We start from the raw sequence: 13,312 nt of genomic DNA on the forward strand, positions 1-13,312 counted from the left end.
CACAAAAATGTGAACAGATCGCGAGGTGACGGAGAGTATGTGTAACATCTCATCTTCCCTGTTTCCCATTTTTATTGTTCTCCTTTTTTTTCGTAGTCGTTTTTTACCTTTCTTTCCTCTTTTCCATACAATATATGCCACACTTGGGAGTGTGAGCTTTTTATTGAACAACCATGGACTTTATATCCAACATTGGAAATAAGCGCAACAGCCGAAAAACCAACAGCAGACGGCCCTACACCAGAAGAACGTCCATATCTTCAGTGTCAAGTATCTCGACCAGCAACAATACCAGTGCGAGTAACAGCAACAATATCAATGCTAAGAAGGAAAGGACGCTGGCATCGCTGAATAGGCTGGATGTGTTTCCTAACTATACCCCTCAGCCTCACAATGTTTCAGGTACAGCTGCTATTCGATTTGTTTTTGGATTTGCATGCGACAACCACAGCTAATACAATGAACATTTTCATTAGTGGAATCATTTATCAATTCAAGACCAGATAAGCTATGGATCAATACGGATTTCTCTCATTCCAATACAGATGATGACGAGGAGGATGAAGATGAGGAGGAAAAGGAAGATTTGTTTAGTCAAGTAGCAGTAGGTAACACCTTGCGAGTGTGGTGGGATAATCACTGACATGTATGTGTTGCTAGAGACAGTTGGATCTGAGTGCAGAACAGTTTGCCAGTTTGTCTGATGAGCAATCACCCCTCACGCCTCGAGTTGCAGTGGCCCGGAAAGCCAGGCCCACAGCAACAAGAAAATCAGCGCCATCCAAGTACATTAGAATGCTTTCCAAGCAACAGCAGCGAGAAACTGGCATCAGCTACGAATTGATTTTAGAAGCATCGTATTACATTAGAACATCAGACAGGTAATACTCATGACAGCACCTAGAGTTTAGGTTTGCTAAATTCCTAAGCACAGCTGGCTCGAGTGTTTTATTGAGGAGGGTGGCATGCAAATCATAGCCAAGGAACTTGGTGCCATTCACAAAAAGCAGGATAGGTATGTTACTAGCACAACACACTAATAGGCACAACCAAAGCTAATCTTGGCCGTTGTAGAACTCAAAATGACCACAAAATTGAACTAGAGATACTCAAATGCTTGGATACCCTGATGAACAAAAAGGTAGTTTGGGATGAGGCATGTGGACTGTGATAAAAACTAATGACGCCTTAAAGTCTGGCTTGCAAGAAGCGTTCAAGCACGCCCGCATCATTGACAACTTCTGTATATCACTTATATCACCCTTTATACCAGCAAGAACACAGGCTTGTGAATCATTGACAGCGTTCTGTTTCTTACCCAACGGACGATCGATGGTTCTGCATGGCATGGAATTGTTGAAACAGTATGGACCCGAGTTTAGTCGATTTGATGCTTGGATGCAGGCACTTGAAAAGACATTGGATGGCAGAGGAAAAATGGGATCAGCCGTTGGAGCCAGTAATGACTTGAAAATGACAGGCATGGTGGGAGCAGGCGATTCGCAGATCACACAGTACATGTTTATCAGTATCTTGTTCATCAACACACTTATCAGACCAGATTTGGTTGGGGATCGAAAAGAGAGGTTACTGGTGGGATATGAGCTAGAGCAAGCTGGCATCAGCAACGTGTTCTCCAAAATGGGTGTATTGAATCACGAGCACATCAACCTGGCCATTCAAAAATTTCGAGACGACATTGAAGCAGACACGATTCAGGAGGAAATGGAGTCCTATTACGATCTGGATCCAACCAGTGTACTTCAGCTGCTGCTGGAAGCCACTCAAGACACACCCTCATTCCAGCATTTGCACAATATTTTGTGCTTTCTGCTGAAAATCCAAGACAATCCAGAGAAAAGGTAATGCACAAATGGAGATGCATGGTGACCATTGAATACTGAACTGTTGCATAGCTACTACCAATATCAACTGATTGATACACTAGTGCAGCAAGTGGCCATGGATCAGACAAACTATTATCATGAAAATCCCGAATTTAATGTACAAAATCTTATACCCAAATTCTCGCAAACCATAGAAGACGATAGTAGCAGCAGCAGCAAAAAGACTAATGTAGATGGCTCAGAGGATGTGATTGGCTCATTGGAAGCAAAGATCGAGTACCTTGAAAAGGACCTCAGTTTAGCAAAGCAAAGCAATGCCATGCTCAAGATATTTTTTAAAAGCGCAGAGGAAAAGTACAAGACAGAGCTGCTAGACACCGAAACAAAGATGCGCAAACTACACGATTCTGTGCGTAACCTCACAGAATACGGCAACCCATCACCCAAAAGACGCAGTTTCAGAAATCAGCAACAGCAGCAAACTATCAACGAGAAATTACCAAAGCAACCCAATGCACTGACTCGGAAAAGTACGGTAAAAAAAGGCGAGAACCCACTTCGAAGTTCCTGGACTGCCCCTGTTGTGGATCACTCGCCATCAATACCATCGCCCAAATCAGCAGTTTCTGCCGTAGATAACACCAAAACACAGCCATCCAGCAATACTGGGTTTTCGGAAACATTGCGACAGTCATTCAAATCAAAGATTGGTAATTTTGTGCGCAAGAGTAGTCAGGATCCAGTTACCAAGACCAAATCCAGAGGCACCTCGGTTGATTCCAACCAGTCGACCAGTAAAAGATCAGTTACAAAATCGCCCAGTTTAACCAGCACGAGTCGCAAGAGCTCAACAGCAACCAATCGATCTCTCAGCAGCTCACAAGGCTCCACCAAAACGCCCAGCGACAAGGAAATTGTGCGTTCATTGACATCAAGTACTGTGGGCAGTCATAGATCGAAAAGGTCATTGAACGAGGAAGTACTTGCGGAAGAAGAGAAGCCAAAGCGGCTGTCATCGCCTGCATTTACTGTGTTGGTGGACGGTGAGCTGGCAGGATCTCCCAGCTTTCATTCTCTGGACGAGTTTATATTCCCATCGCCATTGCCAACAACGCTTTTAGTTGAAGATTCAGCCACAACAGATCAGCCCTCTCCTGCTGCTGCTGCCTGTGCTCCTCCTTCGGCTCCTCCTCCGCCGCCACCACCACCACCGCCACCACCACCACCACCTCCACCACCACCACCACCACCTCCACCTTCATCTTTTGTTGCGCCTGTGTCATCTGGTACCACGACGCTATCACAGCAACTACAAAATGCCACTCACGACAAGCAATCACCGCCGGCACCGCCGAATAGTAATGCTACCAATACACCAGCATCGTCTCCACCGCTACCACCTGTGTTTCTTGGTGCAACTGGCAGAAAACCAAGCGCATTTCAAGCCAAGCAGAAGCTTAAATTTGTAGAATGGGAAAAGATGAATTTCGTGAATATCCAGCAAACGATTTGGGATGAGTTTGAGCGAGATATTGAAATGTCACTGCACAAACAACTGGAATCCTCAGACTCCATTATGGAATACCAATTGGCCAAGGCAGGCGTCTTTGATGATGTCGAATTAACTTTTGCTCAAAAACCAGCTGTGGAGATCAAGACCAAACAACAAAAGCAGGAAACACAGATTTTAGATTCAAAAAAAGCATACAACATGAGTAAGAAACCATCGCTTGATGCCAGCTGGTTTGTGTATACTGATTACCACTGCATTAGATATCTTTATCAAGAGTATCACCAAAAAGATTCCGTTTGATGAAATTCGCTACTATTTTATTCGCCTGGATCCTTACTTTTTAGACGAGCAGATTATACTGAATTTACTCAAATACTTACCTTCCGAAGAAGAAGCGAAAAAGATATCAGCGTACAATGATTCACCCTTGGAGGAAGTAGAGAAGTTGGGTATTCCAGAAAAGTTTTGTCTTCAGGTGAGCCATGTTTATTTGATGTGAGGTAGAAGGATTGCAGCTCATGTAATGTGGATAGATGCTCAAGATCAAGCGACTAAAAGAGCGATTGGAGTGTATGCTAATTAAATCGACATTCTGGGAGAGATACACGGTTCTGCACAAGGTATGTCCATTGCAATCATGTTTCTTATCTTTGACACTCACCATCTCTATCATGATAGCAAATGACATCAGTCTACAATGCATCGCTGGCCCTCAAGGACGCAAAGAATTTCAAAGAACTGTTGCATGTATGTCTCTATCTAATGAATACATAGAGTGCGATGCTGATCTTTATTTAAATAGTTGGTGCTGTTGCTTGGAAACTTTTTGAATGGAAATACATACCGTGGTGGTGCATTTGGCATCAAGATTGCCAGTATCAACAAGGTAAATTACTTGTTCATTATTTATAGCACACTCCACTAACGACCTCACTAGTTGATTGATACCAAAGGCACATCAAAATCAACCACGTTGCTGCATTTTCTAGTAGATGCTGTTGAAAAGAACTTTCCCAATGTTTTGGCCTTTTTGGAAGAGTTGGACGAATGTGGATTGGCTTCCAAAGTGTCTCGATCGGAAATGGCAGTCGAATATCAAACAGTCGAGTCTGATCTAAACAAGCTGGAAACCGAGCTACATGAGCATTACCCCATAAAAGAAGATCAAGATCAAGGCGTTGAACTGGACAAGTTTTCTTCGGCCATGCACGCATTTTACAAGGAGGCGTCTACTGAATTCAAGCGAATTTGCATGTTGTCGAAAAAGATGGATGAATCCTATGATCAGGCAGTTAAATTCTACGGTGAAGATCCCAAAAAGATGCAGCCAGACGAGTTTTTCGGTATATTCAAAGAGTTTACGGATTCTTGGGAAAAGTGTTCAGCCGATTCCAGAGAAGTTCGACTCAAACAAGACCGCATCGACAAGCAAAAGAAGAGGGAACAAGAGCGACGAAAGCGAGCAAATAGTAATGCGGGTACATTAAAAGGAAAAGCTGGCGATACCGAGGATGACAAGGCTATTTTACACAGTTTGTTGGACAAGCTGAAAAAGGATACACTGGATGTCAAGGTTAGACGTAGAAGTGACCGACAAAGAAACAGACAGCGCTCTACCAGTGTCAGCACTGCACTGCAGCAATCTTTCTCTACACAACAGCCTCATCATGCGGATTCCATTTATCTCAAGGCAAACAAGATGCTTCGTAATATCCAAGGCGAAAATAGCTCGAGTCTCTTGTTGGATGGCAGCGGCAACAATGGTAGTCCTACTATATTTGATTTTAGTCATAGCCCACATCCCATGTCGAGTACATTTGATCACTTGCATGGTGGCAGACGACGCATGAGTGCTTCGGTAACTATGAGTGGACCCTCATTCAAGCCATTATTTTTTGACAAGGATGCTGTGGACAGCCCAATGACAGCACATGCATCTTACAGCGTTATTCCAGAGGAAACTAAATCAACTGCAATTCATCATAGACGACATGCTAGACCCTTATCTGCCATTATCGTGCCAAAACCTAGCTTATCATCACAATCCCAAAACTCAGCACATGCCACAACACCCACCACTGCCACGACATTGCTCGCAGCTACCAAACCTTTGCGTGTGAGAAAAACAAGCAAGCGACCCATATTTGACCATACATTGAGAGTAAGAGCTAGGCGGATGAGCACAAGGTAGCAAGCCGCTTATGTTTCTATCTGTTATTCAATAAAATGTACCATTGAAACGCCTATTTTCGTGTCTTTTCTAACGCTATGTCCAAATCCTAGCAGGCCTATTCGATCTGTACTAAACGGACACTGTGCCAGTTGTAGCAGCTGAAATGTGGTCAAACAAGGAATAACTGCAGTGCATATGTTACTCTACTTTTGTGTGCTGTTGTGTGATCTGAATCTTTATTGTTACTATCATTATTCGCATTTACTGTTGCCGGTGTTTATAAAATCCATACTGAGGTGGTCATAATAGGTCAATGGCATGGTCTCAAGTCAGTGCTACTAACGGATTCTATTCAAGCACAGCTGCAATTACTATATGCTATTTCCTGATTCATTTTCTATCTCTTTAAGACCATCTGTCCATGCAGTCTAGAATGAAATGTTTCTGAATTCGCCAACTTGTCAGTAGATATGGCCATTGTATGGATCGGTGAAAATATCTCAAGCTTTATTGTTTCCGGTGCATGTTATATATTAGTGCATTGTACATTGACTGTCTCTATGAGAATACACACCAAATCGTAAAATGGTTTTATTTATTATTCAAGGTACGATAACTGACTGTACTGCACTGTATATATTGGATTAGGGTCAATGTCTTTTGCACTCATTATCATGGATGAATTATAGTGAGGCAAAGCGACCCTTCTGTCCGATATATTGACAGATAGAAGATGAAACGAGTTGAGAGTTTAACCTTCTCATCCAGTTTGTATATACAGTACAGCGGATGGTGCTAAAAGGAGATAACAACAGGTATTCAATACGCAGTTAGGAACCAGAAGTTGGTTATGAAGATGATTGCATGATTAATGAATTTGCAGGATATGAACTTTGACTTCTCAGTTCGGATCAGTTTTGTTAAAATATCTACAAAATAGACACTGCACCATGAAGCTGGTATTTTCATCGGTCTGTTGCTCTAATGTTGCGCTTAAATTGAAACAGCAGGTAGGCACCGCTTTTTTTCTTTGAGTGATGAGGTTTCTACTGCAAACATTATTTTTAATAAGCAGATGTGCCATTTCTGTTGTCAATAAAATGAGATAATGAACAGCACTTCTGTCGCTCACTATATCGAGCAGGTCGAATCTCATGGTAAAGCAAATACATCGCTGTGGATTTGTATGTCGCAAACACTGGACAATGTATTGATCATATATATCTGAATGTATTCCTTCTGCCCTCTATGTGCCACTTAATGCTAATCAAAGTAAAAGGATGTTGTCACAGCTTTTTGTGCCATTATGTTTTTGGGCATTGCAATTCGCCAAAGCGTTTTGATATGATTTCTGTTTGGAATTTTCGATATGCTCTATACAAACAAATATCCATTATTCTGATAACGTTGATGAGCATGGCAGCAATTCGAGATGGTCTGCTATCAACATGTATAAATATGGAAGGGATGGTAGGCCTGAAGAAGAAACATATGGCCTCCATCACCGCAATATATACACAGTGTATAAAACTGTCGGTTGACAATTCAAGGCGACCAGAAAATCAAGGCTAATAAGGCCCACTCTTTAACGTATATCATAAGCTCTCAATCGCGAGCATTAAATGACACGACAAAAAGCTATGAAGCTTAGAATACAGCGTAAGGTCGTAGCGAAATGTTGCATAAAACACTTTTGCTGACACATGCAGCATGACGATGCGAAAGGCAGTTTATACAGATGATGCACAGAACTAAAATGATGCACACAATTGTGATATTTGATAATGAAAATAGCAATGTTTATATCATATATACAAAATAAACGATATTGAAGCTACATTCATGTACGAGGTTGAAGCTACTGAAAGAAACATACGCTGGTCTTTTTTAATAATTACTATTAATCTATCAAACTTTCTATGACAAAGTTTGATTTTTCAACTTGCGATAAACTGGCATGTTTAAGATGGCTGTATTTAACGGAGAAAAATTCAGGGATGGTGTCAAGAACTTGATTTCAACAGAGGATTTATTTAACAAAACGATTATCTTGAAGTACGTGAGAATAAAATATACAAGATAATCTACAACTGGAAAGTATGGAGGGGAGAAGGGACATGGTATTTATACTTGACAGGAGATGCGGACATATGTCATAACGTAGACATAACTGCAGTAAAAAGGGGTTAAAAAAGCAGGTAGAATACTGTTAAAATCCTTCTTTATTTGAAATTAGGATAATGTGCAATAAAATGTATATTCTACGTCTCTATTTATATTATTTGGTTTATATTTCTTATCTGGCAGCAGTTTAGTAGTTGCCAGTGATTCCATTACTTTATATATTTTTGTTGGGTCATTTAGTTGTTGATCTGATGGATCAAGAACGGTATTTCAATATATGGTTTTTGAATCATGCGTAAAGAATAGCTCTTTATTGTTGAGCCTGTATCCTTTTTAGGTATATTTATGTTACAACACATTACAATACCCTTGACATTTACTTTAGTATCTGTCATCTCTTATTTTAGAGCATTTAACCCTCGCTATCATCATGCTAATACTATTATTATGCATGCCTATCTGCTGATGGTAGCATGGTTTGATTGAGATGACATTTATTTTGGGTTTTGTTTATGATGGGAATCTAGTCTAGTTCACTTCAATAACACTTGGGCTGCATGATTCTAGATACAGGTACCAGATCGAAGCTTGGTTCATGACAGATGGGATATTTTGTTGCAGCAGGAGTGATACAAAGATGGCACTGATATTGCAAATACAACAAGAACGCATACAGTTTTGGTAAACGATGCGCTTGTACACTGATTGTATTTACTCTTCGGACTTTCGAGGTGTTTGGTTTCATAATTGTTTTTTGTGAACTGATTTATACCAGCAAACTCATTGTGCTTTCAAAGGTTAGATTGATCCATCAACTGTTTACTGCCCATACTGTAGGCATAAATCGGAAGAATTATCAAACTCAATAGCAATGCAAATGCTATCAGTAACCAAATAAGCAAAATTACCAGGTGCTTGAACAAACAAGCGGGGAAAATTGCTTATTTTTCGAACGCTTACAAATAATCCCAGTCCTACATTTTTTAGTCCAGACTTTTGTATAAAAATACTTTGACATCTCAAGAAAAGTTTCCATTTTAAAAAAACCCCATTTTTATAAGTAAGTCGCGGCACAAAACACCCTCAAAGACAAGTACTCTACTAGGTCGATTTAGTCGGACTTCGAAAATAGCCTGTCCTTAAACACGACTGATGCAAAAATGGCATCCCAGAAGTCTTGTTTTGATTCAATAACAATCAGTTTTTACGAATAGAATAATGTTGTAAATAGACAGTACGATAGCGCACGACGAGATGAATCGATCCATGGAAAAAATGTGCGATAAATTTGCCTTATTGAGAACGAAAATATAAAAAAAAGGGATTTTTAGACGCTCTATGTAAAGGCAAAATGTGTGAATTTAGGAAACTTTACTTTCGGAACTGAAGTAATGTTACAAAGCGGTTTATTGTAGTGTAAATAATAAGAATGAAATAGAGTAAATATATAGATAAATAGCCCAAGCAGATTTATCACTACGACCCAACTGATGTTCTCACAGAACATGGATGTGCTCTTTTGGGAACATTGATGTTCTCATTTGTGAAGGTGTAATTTTCCATATGAATAAAATGGTTTTAATAGCTAAACTATAATATTGAAGGCAACAGAGAGACTTTTATTATCTGTAAGATTCATAAAATAACTAAACGTATTATAAATTGCACGAGAAAATGGCAATTTAAAATTACCTATTAACTACTTATTAGAGTGAAAGAATATATTTCAATAAGATATTCGAGTAGTTTAGTGGGAAGAACGTCAGATCCACAACCGATAGGCTGTGGGTTCGACCCCGATAGGAGCATTCTTTTTTTCAAATTTCTGAAAATCGATGTGCTCATATAAGAATATGGATGTGCTCACATGGGAACATTTCGGATGTTCTCATAAGAACATCGGCCGACTTATAATAGATCTTTAGGAACGCCGATGTTCCCATATGAGAGCACTTTTCGCCTTTCGGGAACATCAGTTGGGCCGTAGTGATTTGTTCAGAGAAATAAGTGTGGAATACATCCATTATGATCTGCACTCTGACAGTTCATCCAGCTACCAGATTTAGATATAACTATGTGCGAACTGGATTAGATGTACAATACGGATTTATGCTATAAGAAGATATGAACTTCAGATATTACGCTAGTACTATAAGATTCATACTATATAAGATATAGGCTATAGATGACACCATGAACATGGAAGGCGCTATAGACTTATACTTGTATTCTGGTATTGACTACGAATGTTTACTGTATCTGGATATGCAACAAGATTAATGCAATATGAGCTTGTTGCTTCAGATGTGCACCTCATGATCCACGCTATAAGGCTTATGCTTATATCCGTGATACCAGCTACAGATACTTTATGTACTACAGACTTGTACTATATATGAGACGCGCTATAGACATTCATAGGATATGCTATAGATATGCCATATATCAAGATACATGCTAAAGATGTACGCTCAGTGATATACACTTAGATATGTACTATCGATATGCACTAAGTAGGCTGCACCTATTGGATACATGCTACTACTAGATTGATATTGCTAAGCACAAATAATAAAAGAATTACTATTTGTAGCTTATAAAGAATGTTCGATATTATAAAAACAAGAAAAGACTTATTTGAATAAGATCAGACACAAAAACTAAATATTTACTGAAGACAAGAGTAAATATATATATATATCATAACATAATAAATGTTCAGTCCTTTTGCACTTTACAACCCTAATATGGAACCTGAGTTTCAAGGCATCTATCAGGCCTGGCTCATATGAGAATAATGATTTTACAATCAATCAACAAAAACCACCATCTTTCCTCTGCTCAATGCTGCCAGCAACGTTTTGTTTGAACGACGACCCAGAGCCTCAGAGATTTAGTCAACGGCTGCGATCGAGACAACAAAACGAACATACGCGACCATTGAGAAGACCACGTCGTAATAGAAATCTAGGTAACATACTGTTTGAATGACTAAAGAACATGGAATTAATTTTTATTTTGTTGCAAAGTTTATATTACTAATGACACCCAGTTTAAAGAAACTGACCATCTCCTTGAGTGAAATGTTGATTATGATCCAAATTCCCCTACTTACTGCAGACATGTTATGCAGCCCATGAATCGTCAATGTCCAGACTGTAACGCATTGTTGTATACTGAAGAGCTTTTAAAAAACAAATTTTCGATGTGTTGTAGACAGGGAAAGGTTCAATTGGAAGCCCTGCAAAATCCTCCCCAACCACTACGATCTCTACTTACTGATTCAGACCAAGAAAGTCAGCATTTCAGAAATAGCATTAGAGCCTACAATAACAGCTTTGCCTTTACATCACTTGGTGCACAGCAAGATGAGGGCTACAGTGGATTCAACAGTGGCACTTACACATTTCGAGTTCAAGGCTCAACATACCATAGAATTGATCCTATCTCTCCTATGCCAGGATTTGCCCCACAGTATGCTCAAATATATTTTACGGACCCTCAATACCAAGCTAGCATGCGCAGAGGTATATTTTCGCAGTTTCATGAACCTCTGCTTGAGCGTCTCCAAGAAATGATGATGAGAGAATGTCCCTTTGCGCAGACTTTTGAGATGACAAGACAACGTTTTGCTCATAATGAAGACAGTTTTCACATCATAATCAATGGCCGAGCAACAGCGACATTAGGAAGAACTTATTCTGCCGTACTATAGATGAAGTGGCGGCCATTGTTATAGACCCAGCCTCTACAGACGATCCAAACTATGTCCCTCATCTAAGGAGAGATGTGGCAACATTTCGTGTAAATGGCACTGTGGAACATATTATGAGTGAATGCCGTAGATCCTATGATTCAATGCATTATGTTTTAATGTTTCCGAGAGGTGAGAACGGATGGCATGTCAATATGCCACTCAGCACTACTACGAATGCTTCCTTCAAAGACGATGTTGAAGGTGATGCAGTTAATAGCGAAACTGATGACGATAATGCTGCCAATGCAGTTGAAGCTGAAATCAATGGCGATGATGCCGAACAAGAAGTTACAAGGTCTATTATCACCGTTAGAAGAGCCCAGCAAAACATTAGCGTAATGCAACTTTATGCTCATCGATTGAAAGTGAGACCCAACGCAGGAATGCTGCATTATTTCGGCCGGCTCTTCCATCAATATCTAGTGGACATGTATGTGTAGACTGAACATCGACGTTTGGAACATCTACGAAATAACCAGGGATCTTTACGAACAGAGCTGTATTCAGGGCTTACAGATGCAGCGGTATCTGATACCACCATCTCCACTGAGGAGATAGGTAAGCAACTTATTCTACCTTCATCAGATACTGGAACACCAAGATCAATGCAGCAGTTATATCAGGATTCAATGGCAATGGTTTCTGCATTGGGTAGGCCAAGCTATTTCATAACGTTCACCTGCAATCCAAACTGGCCCGAAATTGTCAATGAATTACGCAACGGTGGTTTGAGCCCAACTGACAGACCGGATCTGTGTTCACGAGTTCTCGACATGAAGCTCAAGGAGTTGATTTCTGATATTAAGACAAAGCCATACATCTTTGGTAATGTCATTGGCTTTACTCATGCACCACGGCCCAACTGATGTTCTCACAGAACATCGATGCGCTCTTTTGGGAACATCGATGTTCTCATGAGCACATTGATGTTCTCATTTGAGAAGGTGTAGTTTTCCACAAGAATAAAATGGTTTTAATAGCTAAACTATAATATTGTAGGCAACAGAGAGACTTTTATTATCTGTAAGATTCATAAAATTACTAAACGTATTATAAATTGCACGAGAAAATGGCAATTTAAAATTACCTAATAACTACTTATTAAAGTAAAAGAATATATTTCATTAAGATATTCGAGTAGTTTAGTGGGAAGAACGTCAGATCCACAACCGATAGGTTGTGGGTTCGACCCCGTTAGGAGCATTCTTTTTTTTCAAATTTCTGAAAATCGATGTGCTCATATAAGAATATGGATGTGCTCACATGGGAACATTTCGGATGTTCTCATAAGAACATCGGCCGACTTATAATAGATCTTTAGGAACGCCGATGTTCCCATATGAGAGCATTTTTCACCTTTCGGGAACATCGATGTGCTCATTTGAGAACATCAAATAGATTCTCATATGAGCACATCGATGTTCTCATGAGAACATCAGTTGGGCCGTAGTGATGTCGTTGAATTTCAGAAACGTGGCCTGCCACATGCTCATATCGTGATTATTGTGGATGAACCGAGCAGACCTACTCTTGAAACGTATGATAAGTATGTCAGTGCGAAACTCCCAGATCAAAGCAAGCATCCCAGAGCGTTTACTGCAGTCGTTAGAAACATGATGCATACTCCATGCGGAAAAAACATCAATAAGAAAAGGCCATGCTTGGATGATAATCTCAAGTAGACCAAGCAATATCCTAATAACATTTCTCAAGCACCGAGTATCTCGGTGTTTGAAATATAGGGGGAGGTAACCTCAGGTATCCCCAGGTAGCCTAATAACATCTCTGGGCGACTCACGGCTTGAGTCGTCCAGAATTGGTACCTTAGGTACCATAGGTACCATGGGCATCATGCTAAAAGCCAATCAGAACAAAGGACAAGTAATACCTAAGAATAG

The 13,312-nt window shown here is 40.0% G+C and overlaps 2 protein-coding genes across 2 annotated transcripts; both read left to right on the forward strand.

Annotated features, from left to right (window-relative positions):
• Positions 1-173: 173 nt before the first annotated feature.
• Positions 174-5,551, forward strand: ATC70_008587 (uncharacterized protein; the record flags this gene model as incomplete). The annotated part of the gene is made up of 12 exons (XM_064827834.1): positions 174-402; positions 477-604; positions 661-881; positions 935-1,015; positions 1,075-1,141; positions 1,195-1,862; positions 1,917-3,562; positions 3,621-3,835; positions 3,894-3,980; positions 4,039-4,107; positions 4,163-4,246; positions 4,298-5,551. The coding sequence occupies 12 exons, from the start codon at positions 174-176 to the stop codon at positions 5,549-5,551; spliced, it is 4,749 nt and encodes a 1,582-aa protein (XP_064687118.1).
• A 5,311-nt stretch (positions 5,552-10,862) lies between these two features.
• Positions 10,863-12,280, forward strand: ATC70_008588 (uncharacterized protein; the record flags this gene model as incomplete). Its single annotated transcript, XM_064827835.1, has 3 exons — positions 10,863-11,184; positions 11,373-11,779; positions 11,855-12,280. 3 exons carry the CDS (start codon positions 10,863-10,865, stop codon positions 12,278-12,280), a joined length of 1,155 nt encoding a protein of 384 aa, XP_064687119.1.
• Positions 12,281-13,312: the final 1,032 nt, after the last annotated feature.

This window comes from Mucor velutinosus, assembly GCF_035048745.1.
Source record: "Mucor velutinosus strain NIH1002 chromosome Unknown tig00001561, whole genome shotgun sequence".
Classification (NCBI taxonomy): domain Eukaryota; kingdom Fungi; phylum Mucoromycota; class Mucoromycetes; order Mucorales; family Mucoraceae; genus Mucor; species Mucor velutinosus.